General features: G+C 47.9%; 1 protein-coding gene across 1 annotated transcript in view; it reads right to left on the minus strand.

Annotated features, from left to right (window-relative positions):
• The window catches only part of zcchc24 (zinc finger, CCHC domain containing 24), an 83,691-nt gene that overhangs the window by 9,406 nt on the left and 56,904 nt on the right, over positions 1-17,381 (minus strand). Inside the window, exon 3 of the mRNA XM_042299076.1 lies at positions 1,684-1,848. Coding sequence (XP_042155010.1) covers positions 1,684-1,848 — 165 coding nt within the window. The remainder of the gene's footprint in view (positions 1-1,683; positions 1,849-17,381) is intronic.

Raw genomic sequence — 17,381 nt, forward strand, 5'->3', positions numbered from 1 at the left:
GTCCCCAGTCCACCTGGCCATGCTGCTGCTCCAGTTTCAACTTCCACCTGACTGTGCTGCTGCTCCAGTTTCAACTGTTTTTCCTTATTATTATTCGACCATGCTGGTCATTTATGAACATTTGAACATCTTGGCCATGTTCTGTTATAATCTCCACCCGGCACAGCCAGAAGAGGACTGGCCACCCCACATAGCCTGGTTCCTCTCTAGGTTTCTTCCTAGGTTTTGGCCTTTCTAGGGAGTTTTTCCTAGCCACTGTGCTTCTACACCTGCATTGCTTGCTGTTTGGGGTTTTAGGCTGGGTTTCTGTACAGCACTTTGAGATATCAGCTGATGTACGAAGGGCTATATAAATAAATTTGATTTGATTTGATTTGATTTGCCCTTTAATATCAGAAGATGAAGGCAGATGTTTTAAGTGCCCCCAACCGATTGTGTTTTTTCGTTCGTTTATTTGCGTTGTTAGTAACTTATTTTTTTCAACTTATTTTGTACATAATGTTGCCAACCATCTCTTATGACCGAAAATAACTCCTGGAAATCAGGACTGTGATTACTCACCACGGACTGGCAGAATCTTTTTTGTTGCATTAACGAGTCTGACTAGTCTGACTGCTTTCTCGGAAACAGGCCCAGATCCCCGTGATTTGCGTAAAGAGAAGGCAGAGAAAAAGGGGCCAGAGGGTGGGCAGCCTTCTGAGAATTCATAGGAGATCGAATAAACCCCCACTGCCTTCCATTCTGCTAGTAAACGTGTAATCTTTGGAGAATAAAATTGATGACCTACGTGGACGATTAAACTACCAACGCGACATTAAAAACTGTAATATTTTATGCTTCACGGACTCGAGGCTGAACGACGACATTATCAACATACAGCTGGCTGGTTATACGCTGTACCGGCAGGATAGAATGATGTATGCAATGTTTTATTTCAGCTCATGAAACATGTGACCAACACTTTACATGTTGCATTTATATTTTTGTTGAGAATAGTTCAACCATTTCTTGGAATGTATTCCTGTTGAGATGAATAATTTACAAGTGACAGAGCTCTGGGCCCATATTTACAAAGTGTCTCAGAGTACTGTAGGATTGCCAATCTAGGATCAGGTCCCCCCTGTCCAAATAATCTTAATCATTGTGATCTAAAATGCAAACTGATCCTAGATCAGCACTCGCACTCTGAAGCACTCTTTATTTTACTCTATTTTAATCAGGCAAGTTGGGAACAGCCTAGAAACTGTAAGTAGCGACAATTGTGTCCCAAATAGCACCCACTCCCTATATAGTGCACTACTTTTGACCAGAGCCCACTGCCTCAATTTACATGCTCTCCCTTCCAAACCCTGACTACAGAGGTTGAGGTGGCGTGGCGTCAAAACCATATTCTGAGTGTGTTGTAATAATGATTAAGAACACACTGCGTATTTCGTCACAACATACAAGATCGTCTATCAACCTACCCCTGAATGAAATAAATATTAAAAAGAAACCTTGAATCTTTTTTTTGAGTGCGGACCAGCTACACAATTTTGGAATTCTATCACAAACACACACGCACATACACACACATACACAGATCTCACGAGCGCACACACACACCCACATAAATGCAGACACAGAAACATGCACAAACACACAAACACACACGCACACACACGAACACACACGTTGTCCTACCTGCTTGTGTGGGTAGACGTTGATGTGGCACTTGATACATTCTTGTCCCATGTTGGCCCAGGAGTTGCCACTCATCCACTTCCTCTTACACTTGGGACATTTGTACTCTCCAAAACACCTCTTCTTCCCCTGGTACGGAGTTAGACCCTCGCCTTTAGGCCTTGCCTGGGATTACAAGACAGAGAGGTGTAGATGGTAGTTTAAGCTATATCAATTGGGCTAAAGTCAGTATACAAAAGGTCCCTGAAACAGAGAACCCAAAAGAGACAACAAAGACTGATGCAAAAAGTGAACTTTACCCATGCTACCCTTTGTCTTTCCTGATTTGTTATTTTGGGTTGTGTGTGCATGTCATACAGTATTTTCCTATGCATATTGTCACACTGAATGAATTGAGAAACTGATACTGAGTGAGGAGAAGGCATTTCGGCCTTAAACATGCACTCTGTTAAACACACACACACACACACACACACACACACACACACACACACACACACACACACACACACAACACACACACACAACACACACACTCCGTCAGCAATGAAATAAGGCTCGCGAGAGGCCAATATCACTGGGAGGGGCTCTTACTCATCATACTGAGTATATACTGCTTGCGTCCCAAATGGCACCCTATTCTCTATATAGTGCACTACCTTTGACCAGAGTCCATATGGCTCTGTAGTGCACTATGTAGGGAATAGGGTGCCATTTGGGACACAGACCCATACTGGCAGTGGCTCATCTAGGCCTGGCCACTACAACAGCAACAAGGACTAAAAGTGACATTTTCTTCCCCTAGTGTCACATATAAAAGAATGATTGATGCCATAACTGGGATAAATCACCACACGTGCATACGTCCTACCAAAACTAACCAATTAGGGGGCTTGACTGGTGTTGGCTAAACTCGCAGTGGCTGACAATTGATGTGTTTGGCTTATGTCACGTTAGAATCTGAACCCCACCCATCAGACGCAAATCATCAGGAAACAGCAGAGGGAACACCCCCCTATCCACATCGATGGAACAGTAGTGGAGAGGGTAGCAAGTTTTAAGTTCCTCGGCATACACATCACAGACAAACTGAATGGGTCCACTCACACAGACAGCATCGTGAAGAAGGCGCAGCAGCACCTCTTCAACCTCAGGAGGCTGAAGAAATTCGGCTTGTCACCAAAAGCACTCACAAACTTCTACAGATGCACAATCGAGAGCATCCTGGCGGGCTGTATCACCGCCTGGTACGGCAACTGCTCCACCCTCAACCGTAAGGCTCTCCAGAGGGTAGTGAGGTCTGCACAACGCATCACCGGGGGCAAACTACCTGCCCTCCAGGACACCTACACCACCCGATGTTACAGGAAGGCCATAAAGATCATCAAGGACATCAACCACCCGAGCCACTGCCTGTTCACCCCGCTATCATCCAGAAGGCGAGGTCAGTACAGGTGCATCAAAGCTGGGACCGAGAGACTGAAAAACAGCTTCTATCTCAAGGCCATCAGACTGTTAAACAGCCACCACTAACATTGAGTGGCTGCTGCCAACACACTGACACTGACACTGACTCAACTCCAGCCACTTTAATAATGGGAATTGATGGGAAATGATGTTAATATATCACTAGCCACTTTAAACAATGCTACCTTATATAATGTTACTTACCCTACATTATTCATCTCATATGCATACGTATATACTGTACTCTATATCATCGACTGCATCCTTATGTAATACATGTATCACTAGCCACTTTAACTATGCCACTTGGTTTACATACTCATCTCATATGTATATACTGTACTCGATACCATCTACTGTATCTTGCCTATGCTGCTCTGTACCATCACTCATTCATATATCCTTATGTACATATTCTTTATCCCCTTACACTGTGTATAAGACAGTAGTTTTGGAATTGTTAGTTAGATTACTTGTTGGTTATTACTGCATTGTCGGAACTAGAAGCACAAGCATTTCGCTACACTCGCATTAACATCTGCTAACCATGTGTATGTGACAAATAAAATTTTATTTGATTTGATTTGATTTACCGTGTACTAAAACCTACTGTAGCCTAATAAAATACACACTGCTCTCGTAAGAATGCACTTGTTTGTTCCAGTCCAGCACTATCACACCTGATTCAACTAGTCAACTAATCAGGGTGGTGGAGAGGGTGATGTGTAGGATGGTGGAGAGGAGTGTAGGGTGGTGGAGAAGTGGAGAGGTGTGTAGGGTGGTAGAGAGTTGGAGAGGTGTATAGAGTGGTGGAGAGGTGGAGAGGTGGAGAGATGTGTAGGGTGGTAGAGAGGTGGAGAGGTGTGTAGGGTGGTAGAGAGGTGGAGAGGTGTGTAGGGTGGTAGAGAGGTGGAGAGGTGTGTAGGGTGGTAGAGAGATGGAGAGGTGTGTAGGGTGGTAGAGAGTTGGAGAGGTGTATAGAGTGGTGGAGAGGTGGAGAGGTGGAGAGGTGTATAGAGTGGTGGAGAGGTGGAGAGGTGGTGGAGGTGGAGTGTATAGAGTGGTGGAGAGGTGGAGAGGTGTGTAGGGTGGTAGAGAGGTGGAGAGATGTGTAGGGTGGTAGAGAGGTGGGGATGTGTATAGGGTGGTGGAGAGGTGGAGAGGTGTATAGAGTGGTGGAGAGGTGGAGAGGTGTGTAGGGTGGTAGAGAGGTGGAGAGATGTGTAGGGTGGTAGAGAGGTGGGGATGTGTATAGGGTGGTGGAGAGATGGAGAGATGTATAGAGTGGTGGAGAGGTGGAGAGGTGTGTAGGTGTGTAGGGTGGTAGAGAGGTGGAGAGGTGTATAGGTGTGTAGGGTGGTAGAGAGGTGGAGAGATGTGTAGGGTGGTAGAGAGGTGGAGAGGTGTATAGAGTGGTGGAGAGGTGGAGAGGTGTGTAGGGTGGTAGAGAGGTGGAGAGATGTGTAGGGTGGTAGAGAGGTGGAGAGATGTGTAGGGTGGTAGAGAGGTGGAGAGGTGTGTAGGGTGGTAGAGAGGTGTGTAGGGTGGTAGAGAGATGGAGAGGTGTGTAGGGTGGTAGAGAGGTGGAGAGGTGTGTAGGGTGGTAGAGAGATGGAGAGGTGTGTAGGGTGGTAGAGAGTTGGAGAGGTGGAGAGGTGGAGAGGTGTATAGAGTGGTGGAGAGGTGGAGAGGTGTGTAGGGTGGTAGAGAGGTGGGGATGTGTATAGGGTGGTGGAGAGGTGGAGAGGTGTATAGAGTGGTGGAGAGGTGGAGAGGTGTGTAGGGTGGTAGAGAGGTGGGGATGTGTATAGGGTGGTGGAGAGGTGGAGAGGTGTATAGAGTGGTGGAGAGGTGGAGAGGTGTGTAGGGTGGTAGAGAGGTGGAGAGGTGGAGAGGTGTGTAGGGTGGTAGAGAGGTGGAGAGGTGTATAGGGTGGTGGAGAGGTGGAGAGGTGTATAGAGTGGTGGAGAGGTGGAGAGGTGTGTAGGGTGGTAGAGAGGTGGAGAGGTGGAGAGGTGGAGAGGTGTATAGAGTGGTGGAGAGGTGGAGAGGTGTGTAGGGTGGTAGAGAGGTGGAGAGGTGTATAGGGTGGTAGAGAGGTGGAGAGGTGTGTAGGGTGGTAGAGAGGTGGAGAGGTGTGTAGGGTGGTAGAGAGGTGGAGAGATGTGTAGGGTGGTAGAGAGGTGGAGAGGTGTGTAGGGTGGTAGAGAGGTGGAGAGGTGTGTAGGGTGGTAGAGAGATGGAGAGGTGTGTAGGGTGGTAGAGAGTTGGAGAGGTGTATAGAGTGGTGGAGAGGTGGAGAGGTGGAGAGGTGTATAGAGTGGTGGAGAGGTGGAGAGATGTGTAGGGTGGTAGAGAGGTGGGGATGTGTATAGGGTGGTGGAGAGGTGGAGAGGTGTATAGAGTGGTGGAGAGGTGGAGAGGTGTGTAGGGTGGTAGAGAGGTGGAGAGATGTGTAGGGTGGTAGAGAGGTGGAGAGGTGTATAGAGTGGTGGAGAGGTGGAGAGATGTGTAGGGTGGTAGAGAGGTGGGGATGTGTATAGGGTGGTGGAGAGGTGGAGAGGTGTGTAGGGTGGTAGAGAGGTGGGGATGTGTATAGGGTGGTGGAGAGGTGGAGAGGTGTGTAGGGTGGTAGAGAGGTGGAGAGATGTGTAGGGTGGTAGAGAGGTGGAGAGGTGTATAGGGTGGTGGAGAGGTGGAGAGGTGTATAGAGTGGTGGAGAGGTGGAGAGGTGTGTAGGTGTGTAGGTGTGTAGGGTGGTAGAGGGTGGAGAGGTGTATAGGTGTGTAGGGTGGTAGAGAGGTGGAGAGATGTGTAGGGTGGTAGAGAGGTGGAGAGGTGTATAGAGTGGTGGAGAGGTGGAGAGGTGTGTAGGGTGGTAGAGAGGTGGAGAGATGTGTAGGGTGGTAGAGAGGTGGAGAGATGTGTAGGGTGGTAGAGAGGTGGAGAGGTGTGTAGGGTGGTAGAGAGGTGGAGAGGTGTGTAGGGTGGTAGAGAGATGGAGAGCTGTGTAGGGTGGTAGAGAGTTGGAGAGGTGTGTAGGGTGGTAGAGAGGTGGAGAGGTGGAGAGGTGTGTAGGTGTGTAGGGTGGTAGAGAGGTGGAGAGGTGTATAGGTGTGTAGGGTGGTAGAGAGGTGGAGAGATGTGTAGGGTGGTAGAGAGGTGGAGAGGTGTATAGAGTGGTGGAGAGGTGTGAGGGTGGTAGAGAGGTGGAGGATGTGTAGAGAGGGTGGAGAGGTGTGTATGTGTAGGGTGGTAGAGTGGTGGAGAGGTGTATAGGTGTGTAGGGTGGTAGAGAGGTGGAGAGGTGTGTAGGGTGGTAGAGAGGTGGGGATGTGTATAGAGTGGTGGAGAGGTGGAGAGGTGTATAGAGTGGTGGAGAGGTGGAGAGGTGTGTAGGGTGGTAGAGAGGTGGGGATGTGTATAGGATGGTGGAGAGGTGGAGAGGTGTATAGAGTGGTGGAGAGGTGTGTAGGGTGGTAGAGAGGTGGGGATGTGTATAGGGTGGTGGAGAGGTGGAGAGGTGTATAGAGTGGTGGAGAGGTGTGTAGGGTGGTAGAGAGGTGGAGAGGTGGAGAGGTGTGTAGGGTGGTAGAGAGGTGGAGAGGTGTATAGGGTGGTGGAGAGGTGGAGAGGTGTATAGAGTGGTGGAGAGGTGGAGAGGTGTGTAGGGTGGTAGAGAGGTGGAGAGGTGGAGAGGTGTATAGAGTGGTGGAGAGGTGGAGAGGTGTGTAGGGTGGTAGAGAGGTGGAGAGGTGTATAGGGTGGTGGAGAGGTGGAGAGGTGTATAGAGTGGTGGAGAGGTGTGTAGGGTGGTAGAGAGGTGGAGAGGTGGAGAGGTGGAGAGGTGTGTAGGGTGGTAGAGAGGTGGAGAGATGTGTAGGGTGGTAGAGAGGTGGAGAGGTGTGTAGGGTGGTAGAGAGGTGGAGAGGTGTGTAGGGTGGTAGAGAGGTGGGGATGTGTATAGGGTGGTGGAGAGGTGGAGAGGTGTATAGAGTGGTGGAGAGGTGGAGAGGTGTGTGTAGGGTGGTAGAGAGGTGGAGAGGTGTATAGGTGTGTAGGGTGGTAGAGAGGTGGAGAGATGTGTAGGGTGGTAGAGAGGTGGAGAGGTGTGTAGGGTGGTAGAGAGATGGAGAGGTGTGTAGGGTGGTAGAGAGTTGGAGAGGTGTATAGAGTGGTGGAGAGGTGGAGAGGTGTGTAGGGTGGTAGAGAGGTGGAGAGATGTGTAGGGTGGTAGAGAGGTGGAGAGGTGTGTAGGGTGGTAGAGAGGTGGAGAGGTGTGTAGGGTGGTAGAGAGGTGGAGAGGTGTGTAGGGTGGTAGAGAGGTGGAGAGGTGTGTAGGGTGGTAGAGAGGTGGAGAGGTGTGTAGGGTGGTAGAGAGGTGGGGATGTGTATAGGGTGGTGGAGAGGTGGAGAGGTGTATAGAGTGGTGGAGAGGTGTGAGGTGGTGGGTGGTAGAGAGGTGGAGAGGTGTATAGGTGTGTAGGGTGGTAGAGAGGTGGAGAGATGTGTAGGGTGGTAGAGAGGTGGAGAGGTGTGTAGGGTGGTAGAGAGATGGAGAGGTGTGTAGGGTGGTAGAGAGGTGGAGAGGTGTGTAGGGTGGTAGAGAGGTGGAGAGGTGTGTAGGGTGGTAGAGAGATGGAGAGGTGTGTAGGGTGGTAGAGAGTTGGAGAGGTGTATAGAGTGGTGGAGAGGTGTGTAGGGTGGTAGAGAGGTGGAGAGATGTGTAGGGTGGTAGAGAGGTGGAGAGGTGTGTAGGGTGGTAGAGAGGTGGAGAGGTGTGTAGGGTGGTAGAGAGGTGGAGAGATGTGTAGGGTGGTAGAGAGGTGGAGAGGTGTGTAGGGTGGTAGAGAGGTGGAGAGGTGTGTAGGGTGGTAGAGAGGTGGAGAGGTGTATATGGTAGTAGAGAGGTGGAGAGGTGTGTAGGGTGGTAGAGAGGTGGAGAGGTGTGTAGGGTGGTAGAGAGGTGGAGAGGTGTGTAGAGTGGTGGAGAGTTGGAGAGGTGTGTAGGGTGGTAGAGAGGTGGAGAGGTGGAGAGGGTGGTAGAGAGGTGGAGAGTTGGAGAGGTGTGTAGGGTGGTAGAGAGGTGGGGATGTGTATAGAGTGGTGGAGAGGTGGAGAGGTGGAGAGGTGGAGAGGTGTATAGGGTGGTAGAGAGGTGGAGAGTTGTGTAGGGTGGTAGAGAGGTGGAGAGGTGTGTAGGGTGGTAGAGAGGTGGAGAGGTGGAGAGGGTGGTAGAGAGGTGGAGAGGTGGAGAGGTGTGTAGGGTGGTAGAGAGGTGGGGATGTGTATAGAGTGGTGGAGAGGTGGAGAGGTGGAGAGGGTGGTAGAGAGGTGGAGAGGTGTATAGGTGTATAGGGTGGTAGAGAGGTGGAGAGGTGTGTAGGGTGGTAGAGAGGTGGAGAGGTGTGTAGGGTGGTAGAGAGGTGGAGAGGTTTGTAGAGTGGTAGAGAGGTGGAGAGGTGTATAGGGTGGTAGAGAGGTGGAGAGGTGTATAGGGTGGTAGAGAGGTGGAGAGGTGTGTAGGGTGGAGAGGTAGAGAGGTGGAGAGGGTGGTGGAGAGGTGTGTAGGGTGGTGGAGAGGTGTGTATGGTGGTGGGGAGGTGGGGAGGGTGGTGGGGAGGTGTGTAGGGTGGTGGGGAGGTGTGTAGGGTGGCGGGGAGGTGTGTAGGGTGGCGGGGAGGTGTGTAGGGTGGCGGGAGGTGTGTGTGCGTGCGTGTCCGTGTCCATGCATGCGTTTGTGCGTGCACGTGTGTGTACAGTATGTAGAGGAGTATAGGGGGGTTGAGAGAGGTATAGGATGTGTACCCTTGCTCCCGTCTGTCTGTTCATCTCGTGTGAGTAATCTGAAGCCTAATCATCAGCATCTGGCACAGTCTAAACCTTTCGCCAGCACCTTGCGTCATTGAGGAGCAGCCAAGGCCTCACTATGATAGGCTTTTCACTGTCCAGCAGCTCACTATGATAGGCTGTTACCGTCCAGCTGTTCAACAACAACATGACCTAACCAGTGTCAACACAACATCTCCCCCTGTGACAGAGAGGGAGAGAGAGAGAGGAAGAAGGAGAGGGAGAAGCTGGAAACAGTGACATGGCCTGGCTCTTAGACCAGCACACAATCCATACACATTATAAGACAATGCTCCGATGCAATCACAAAGCTATCATGATGACAACAATATCATAGTAACACATTATTTGGACAGTTCCCTTCAAGATGACCAAACTATGGGATGTTTTAACTAAGCAAGCAGAGACTGTCAGAGATTTCTAAAGAAATGTGTTTATTGTAATCTGTTACTTGCAATGCCTATTTTTACTGCTAGGGAGGCTGGAAATTCATAGGGCCATATCAAACATCTCAGAGTAGGAGTGGTGATTTAGGATCCTGTCTTCCCTGTCAATGTTATCATTGAAATCTAAAAGGCAAAACTGAGCAAATATCAGCATTCCTAATTTGAGATGCTTTGTGAATACTCCTCTCCTGACCAGAGCGTCACCAGATATCTGTCAATGCTCCACCCAGTAGACCGATCCTCCTTCTACCCTTCATCCAGTAGACCGATCCTCCTTCTACCCTTCATCCAGTAGACCGATCCTCCTTCTACTATCCATGCAGTTCGTGCAGCATAGGCAAGATACAGTAGATGATATCGAGTACAGTATATACATATGAGATGAGTATGTAAACCAAGTGGCGTAGTTAAAGTGGCTAGTGATACATGTATTACATAAGGATGCAGTCGATGATATAGAGTACAGTATATACGTATGCATATGAGATGAATAATGTAGGGTAAGTAACATTATATAAGGTAGCATTGTTTAAAGTGGCTAGTGATATATTTACATCATTTCCCATCAATTCCCATTATTAAAGTGGCTGGAGTAGAGTCAGTGTCATTGACAGTGTGTTGGCAGTAGCCACTCAATGTTAGTGGTGGCTGTTTAACAGTCTGATGGCCTTGAGATAGAAGCTGTTTTTCAGTCTCTCGGTCCCAGCTTTGATGCACCTGTACTGACCTCGCCTTCTGGATGACAGCGGGGTGAACAGGCAGTGGCTCGGTGGTTGATGTCCTTGATGATCTTTATGGCCTTCCTGTAGCATCGGGTGGTGTAGGTGTCCTGGAGGGCAGGTAGTTTGCCCCGGTGATGCGTTGTGCAGACCTCACTACCCTCTGGAGAGCCTTACGGTTGAGGGCGGTGCAGTTGCCATACCAGGCGGTGATACAGCCCGCCAGGATGCTCTCGATTGTGCATCTGTAGAAGTTTGTGAGTGCTTTTGGTGACAAGCCGAATTTCTTCAGCCTCCTGAGGTTGAAGAGGCGCTGCTGCGCCTTCCTCACGATGCTGTCTGTGTGAGTGGACCAATTCAGTTTGTCTGTGATGTGTATGCCGAGGAACTTAAAACTTGCTACCCTCTCCACTACTGTTCCAACGATGTGGATGGGGGGGTGTTCCCTCTGCTGTTTCCTGAAGTCCACAATCATCTCCTTAGTTTTGTTGACGTTGAGTGTGAGGTTATTTTCCTGACACCACACTCCGAGGGCCCTAACCTCCTCCCTGTAGGCCGTCTCGTCGTTGTTGGTAATCAAGCCTACCACTGTTGTGTCGTCCGCAAACTTGATGATTGAGTTGGAGGCGTGCGTGGCCACGCAGTCGTGGGTGAACAGGGAGTACAGGAGAGGGCTCAGAACGCACCCTTGTGGGGCCCCAGTGTTGAGGATCAGCGGGGAGGAGATGTTGTTGCCTACCCTCACCACCTGGGGCGGCCCGTCAGGAAGTCCAGTACCCAGTTGCACAGGGCGGGGTCGAGACCCATGGTCTCGAGCTTGATGACGAGCTTGGAGGGTACTATGGTGTTGAATGCCGAGCTGTAGTCGATGAACAGCATTCTCACATAGGTATTCCTCTTGTCCAGATGGGTTAGGGCAATGTGCAGTGTGGTTGAGATTGCATCGTCTGTGGACCTATTTGGGCGGTAAGCAAATTGGAGTGGGTCTAGGGTGTCAGGTAGGGTGGAGGTGATATGGTCCTTGACTAGTCTCTCAAAGCACTTCATGATGACGGATGTGAGTGCTACGGGGCGGTAGTCGTTTAGCTCAGTTACCTTAGCTTTCTTGGGAACAGGAACAATGGTGGCCCTCTTGAAGCATGTGGTATAGGGATTGATTGAATATGTCCGTAAACACACCGGCCAGCTGGTCTGCGCATGCTCTGAGGGCGCGGCTGGGGATGCCGTCTGGGCCTGCAGCCTTGCGAGGGTTAACACGTTTAAATGTCTTACTCACTTCGGCTGCAGTGAAGGAGAGACCGCATGTTGTCGTTGCAGGCTCTCTCTCTCTCTCTCTCTGGATCTCTCTCTCTGGATCTCTCTCTCTGGATCTCTCTCTCTGGAGCTCTGTATCTGTCTCTGGAGCTCTGTATCTGTCTCTGGAGCTCTGTATCGGTCTCTGCAGCTCTGTATCTTTCTCTGTAGCTCTGTCTCTGTAGCTCTGTATCTGTAGCTCTGTATCTGTATCTGTCTCTGCAGCTCTGTATCTGTCTCTGCAGCTCTGTATCTGTTTCTGTAGTTCTGTATCTGTCTCTGTAGCTCTGTATCTGTCTCTGTAGTTCTGTCTCTGCAGCTCTGTATCTGTCTCTGCAGCTCTGTATCTGTCTCTGCAGCTCTGTATCTGTATCTGCAGCTCTGTATCTGTATCTGTCTCTGCAGCTCTGTATTGGTAGTTCTGGTTCTGTCTCTGTAGCTCTGTATCTGTCTCTGCAGCTCTGTATCTGTATCTGCAGCTCTGTATCTGTCTCTGCAGCTCTGTATTGGTAGTTCTGGTTCTGTCTCTGCAGCTCTGTATCTGTCTCTGCAGCTCTGTATCTGTCTCTGCAGCTCTGTATCTGTATCTGTCTCTGCAGCTCTGTATTGGTAGTTCTGGTTCTGTCTCTGTAGCTCTGTATCTGTCTCTGTAGCTCTGTATCTGTCTCTGTAGCTCTGTATCTGTCTCTGTAGCTCTGTATCTGTATCTGTCTCTGTAGCTCTGTATCTGTCTCTGTATCTTTCTCTGTAGCTCTGTATCTGTAGCTCTGTAGCTCTGTATCTGTCTCTGTATCTGTCTCTGTATCTGTCTCTGTAGCTCTGTCTCTGTAGTTCTGTATTTGTCTCTGTATCTCTGTGTCTGTCTGTAGCTCTGTCTCTGTAGCTCTGTCTCTGTAGCTCTGTCTCTGTAGCTCTGTCTCTGTATAAGTAGCTCTGTGTCTGTCTCCGGAGATCTGTCTCTGTAGCTCTGTATCTGTCTCTGTAGCTATGTCTCTGTAGCTATGTCTCTGTCTGTAGCTCTGTCTCTTTCTAGCTCTGTCGCTCCAGTTTTGTCTCTGTCTGTAGCGCTGTATCTCTAGCTCTGTCTCCATCTTTCTAACTCTGTCTCTCTAGCTCTGTCTCCATCTTTGTAGCTCTGTCTCTCTAGCTCTGTCTCCATCTTTGTAGCTCTGTCTCTCTAGCTCTGTCTCCATCTTTGTAGGTCTGTCTCTCTAGCTCTGTCTCTGTATCTCTGTCTCTGTCTCTGTATCTGGGCCAGCAGATGCACATGATACAGTGTTTACAGTAAAGACAGCCTGAGCTGGATTGGTTACGCTCTGACCACATTTCAGATCAACTCAAAACACCAGCAGAGCGGGGGGGTGAGGCAGGGACATAGCCTGTGGTACCAGACCAGCTATTATACAGAACTAGGGCTTGGAGTTATTCCTTGTCTTGTCACATGGTCAGAAAACGCGTTGTTCTCCACAGCTAACGAGTGAAGAACCACAACCATATAAAAAGGTGTTTAAAAGTAGGACCAGGATTTTTCCCTGGTCATGTAATAGAACTGGGGACCAGAGTTATTTTCCTCTTCAGGTCACATGGTTAACATAAATTCCTCACACTTCCATACAATGACAAACACACATCTGATTTTTTTGTTGTGAACAACTGCCAACATGGAACGAAGTCTGCAGACCTCAGTAAGACGGTCGTTGCATTTACTTTTACCTTGTAGTCATTTAGCAGATGCTCTTATCCAGAGCGACTTACAGTTAGTGCATTGATCTTAAGATAGCTAGGTGGGACAACCACATATCTCAGTCATAGTAAGTACATTTTCCCTCAATAAAGTAGCTATCAGCAAATTCTGTGCTAGTAGAGGTGAAAAAAATTGTGAGGTTTGAGCTCTTAATTACATTTTTTTGGCAATGCTGGTGTCAATCAACACAGTGGGAGGACATCGTTAGTGTCTGTCTAAAACACCACGCCTGTCACGGAGGTCTGAGACCACAGATGACCAGATGACCAGAGGTTCAGGCTCAGTCCCAAATGGCACCCTATTCCCTTTTGAGTGCACTACTTTTGACCAGGACCCATGGTGCTCTGGTCAAAAGTAGTGCACAATGTAGGGAATAGGGTGCCATTTGGTACACACCGCCATGCATTCCAGTGGCCACTTGAGAACACAAACACTAGGGGATGAATGTAGTAAAAACATCTTGTGTCAGTTAGATAGGGACCATTTGAGGACCGTGACACTAGAGTCAGTAGAGGACAGTGCTCTGATCCAGTTCTTATGGGTTTTAGCATCAACAACAAACAAGACAGCCGAGAGTGGGGACTTTGTGCATAATAATATGGGGTTTGTAAATGATCAAAAATAACTTAAAGATATGTGTGTGTGTCTGTGCAGCAGATAATGTTTGTTTATGTCCCTGCCTCTGACCCTTGTGTGCAAAGATAAGGGTCAGAGTGTTTAGATGGAACAGACTGTGTGTGTGTCCACAGTGGAGGGAGTTTCACTACCAAACCAGTTGGCCATGCAGTCAGCTACATCCTGAAAACCACACCACAGCGGGCAGGGCTGTGACTCATCACACACACACACACACACACACACACACACACACACACACACACACACACACACACACACACACACACACACACACACACACACACACACACACACACACACACACACACACACGTCCCCATTACCTTACACAGACAAGTTTTCATACACTCCCGAGACAGACTGGAAAGCCTCGATGCAGTAACAGTTTCCCATCCTGTACTCCTACTCACAGTTCCTACACAGAACCTTCCGTAGACAGATCACAGGACTAATGAAGAGAAATAAAAACAGTGAGTTCTGACAGTAAAAAGTGGACTAGAGAGAGAAAAGGAGAAGGAGAGAGGGACAGATAGAGACATAAACAGAGGGGTAAAGAAAGAGAAGGAGAGAGAAGGATTGACGTGAGACAGTGAGACATTTTTTTTATTTTTTAATATGAGGTTAAATTGCATACTGTCAGCTTTAATTTGAGGGTGTTTACATCCATATCAGGTGAACCGTTTTGAAATTACAGCACTTTTTGTGCAGTCCCCCTCATTTTAGGGGAGAAAAAAGATCAAAAGTATTGGGACAAATTCACTTACAGTTGGGCAAAAAAGTATTTAGTCAGCCACCAATTGTGCAAGTTCTCCCACTTAAAAATATGAGAGAGGCCTGTAATTTTCAGCATAGGTACACTTCAACTATGATATATTTTTATTGTACATAAAAATATAATATGTTTTTTAAACACCTTTACCTTCATGTGGATTCTACCATGACTACATCCTGAATGGATTGTGAATAGAGACAGACCTACAGAGACAGAGCAAAAGAAACAGTGCTACAGAGACAGATACAGAGCTAGAGATAGATACAGAGACAGATACAGACACACCATAGGTGCAGAACACCATAGAACACCATAGGTGCAGAATACCATAGGTGCAGAACACCATAGAACACCATAGGTGCAGAACACCATAGAATACCACCGGTGCAGAACACCATAGGTGCAGAACACCATAGAACACCATAGGTGCAGAACACCATAGAATACCACCGGTGCAGAACACCATAGGTGCAGAACACCATAGAACACCATAGGTGCAGAACACCGTAGGTGCAGAACACCATAGAACACCATAGGTGCAGAACACCATAGAACACCATAGGTGCAGAACACCATAGGTGCAGAACACCATAGAACACCATAGGTGCAGAACACCATAGAACACCATAGGTGCAGAACACCATATAACACCATAGGTGCAGAACACCATATAACACCATAGGTGCAGAACACCATAGAATACCACAGGTGCAGAACACCATAGAACACCATAAGTGCAGAACACCATAGAAGACCATAGGTGCAGAATAACGATGAGTGAGAAAGTTACAGATGCACCAATACCATATCCCCAAAAATGCTAAACTCCCCTGCTATTGTAATACTGAGAGGTTAGCATATCTTGGAGGATATGATATAAAATGCTAACCTCCCCTGTTATTGTAATGGTGAGAGGTTAGCATGTCTTGGAGGATATGATATTTGTGCGTCTGACTTTCTCACTGTAATTGTAAAACACATTGCTTTCCGTCCAGCTGTGTTCCCCAAAGATCACTCACACACACACACACACACACACACACACACACACACACACACACACACACACACACACACACACACACACACACAATTACCGACAAATACCACAGGCCTACAGTCATCAGAGCCAGCTGGGGAGAGGAGTGACCCACCAATCAAGCCCTCCTGGACTGCTGAGGGGGGAGGGAAGGGGGGGAGATAAGATGGGAGAGGAGGGGGGAGGAAATAGAAAGCAGATGGCCACCATAGGTGCAGAACATCATATAACACCATAGGTGCAGAACACCATAGAACACCATAGAACACCATAGGTGCATAACACCATATAACACCATAGAACACCATAGAACACCATAGGTGCAGAACACCATATAACACCATAGGTGCAGAACACCATAGAACACCATAAGTGCAGAACACCAAAGAACACCATAGAACACCATAGAATACCAAAGGTGCAGAACACCATAGAATACCATAGGTGCAGAACACCATAGAAGAACATAGGTGAAGAACACCATAGAACACCATAAGTGCAGAACACCAAAGAACACCATAGAACACCATAGAATACCATAGGTGCAGAACACCATAGAATACCATAGGTGCAGAACACCATAGAAGAACATAGGTGAAGAACACCATAGAACACCATAGGTGCAGAACACGATAGGCGCATAACACCATAGAACACCATAGGTCCGGAACACCATACGTGCAGAACACCATAGAACACCATAGGTGCAGAACACCATAGAACACCATAAGTGCAGAACACCATAGAACACCATAAGTGCAGAACACCATAGAACACCATAGGTGCATAACACCATAGAACACCATAGGTGCAGAACACCATATAACACCATAGGTGCATAACACCATAGAACACCATAGGTGCAGAACACCATAGGTGCAGAACACCATATAACACCATAGGTGCAGAACACCATAGAACACCATAGGTACAGAACACCATAGAACGCCATAGGTGCATAACTCCATAGAATGCCATAGGTGCAGAACACCATAGGTGCAGAACACCATAGACCACCATAGGTCCAGAACACCATAGAACACCATAAGTGCAGAACACTATAGAACACCATACGTCCAGAACACCATACGTCCAGAACACCATAGGTGCAGAACACGAGAGAAACACTGAGATTCGTTGTAAAAATCACTACTTTGCTTTAAATTAAGTAGAGTGAGAGAGTGTGAGAGTGAGAGAGAGTGTGAGAGTGTGAGAGTGAGAGAGAGTGTGAGAGAGAGAGTGAGAGAGAGAGAGTGAGAGAATGTGAGAGAGAGAGTGAGAGAATGAGAGAGAGTGAGAGAGTGAGAGAGTGAGTGAGAGAGTGAGAGATTGAGACCAAAAACATAGAGACCCGGAAAACCTGAGTCTACGCCTTCACTATGGTGAATCACTAAAACAATACAGAAATACACTACGGAAAAAGAAGGAACAGCATGTCAGAAATCAGCTCAATGTAATTGAAGAATCCATAGACTCTAACCACTTCTGGGAAAATTGGAAAACACTAAACAAACAACAACACGAAGAATTATCTATCCAAAATGGAGATGTATGGGTAAACCACTTCTCCAATCTTTTTGGCTCTATAACAAAGAATAAAGAGCAAAAACATATATATGATCAAATACAGATCTTAGAATCAACTATTAAAGACTACCAGAACCCACTGGATTCTCCAATTACATTGAATGAGTTACAGGACAAAATAAAAACCCTCCAACCCAAAAAG

This window comes from Oncorhynchus tshawytscha, linkage group LG16 (genome assembly GCF_018296145.1).
Source record: "Oncorhynchus tshawytscha isolate Ot180627B linkage group LG16, Otsh_v2.0, whole genome shotgun sequence".
Taxonomy (NCBI): domain Eukaryota; kingdom Metazoa; phylum Chordata; class Actinopteri; order Salmoniformes; family Salmonidae; genus Oncorhynchus; species Oncorhynchus tshawytscha.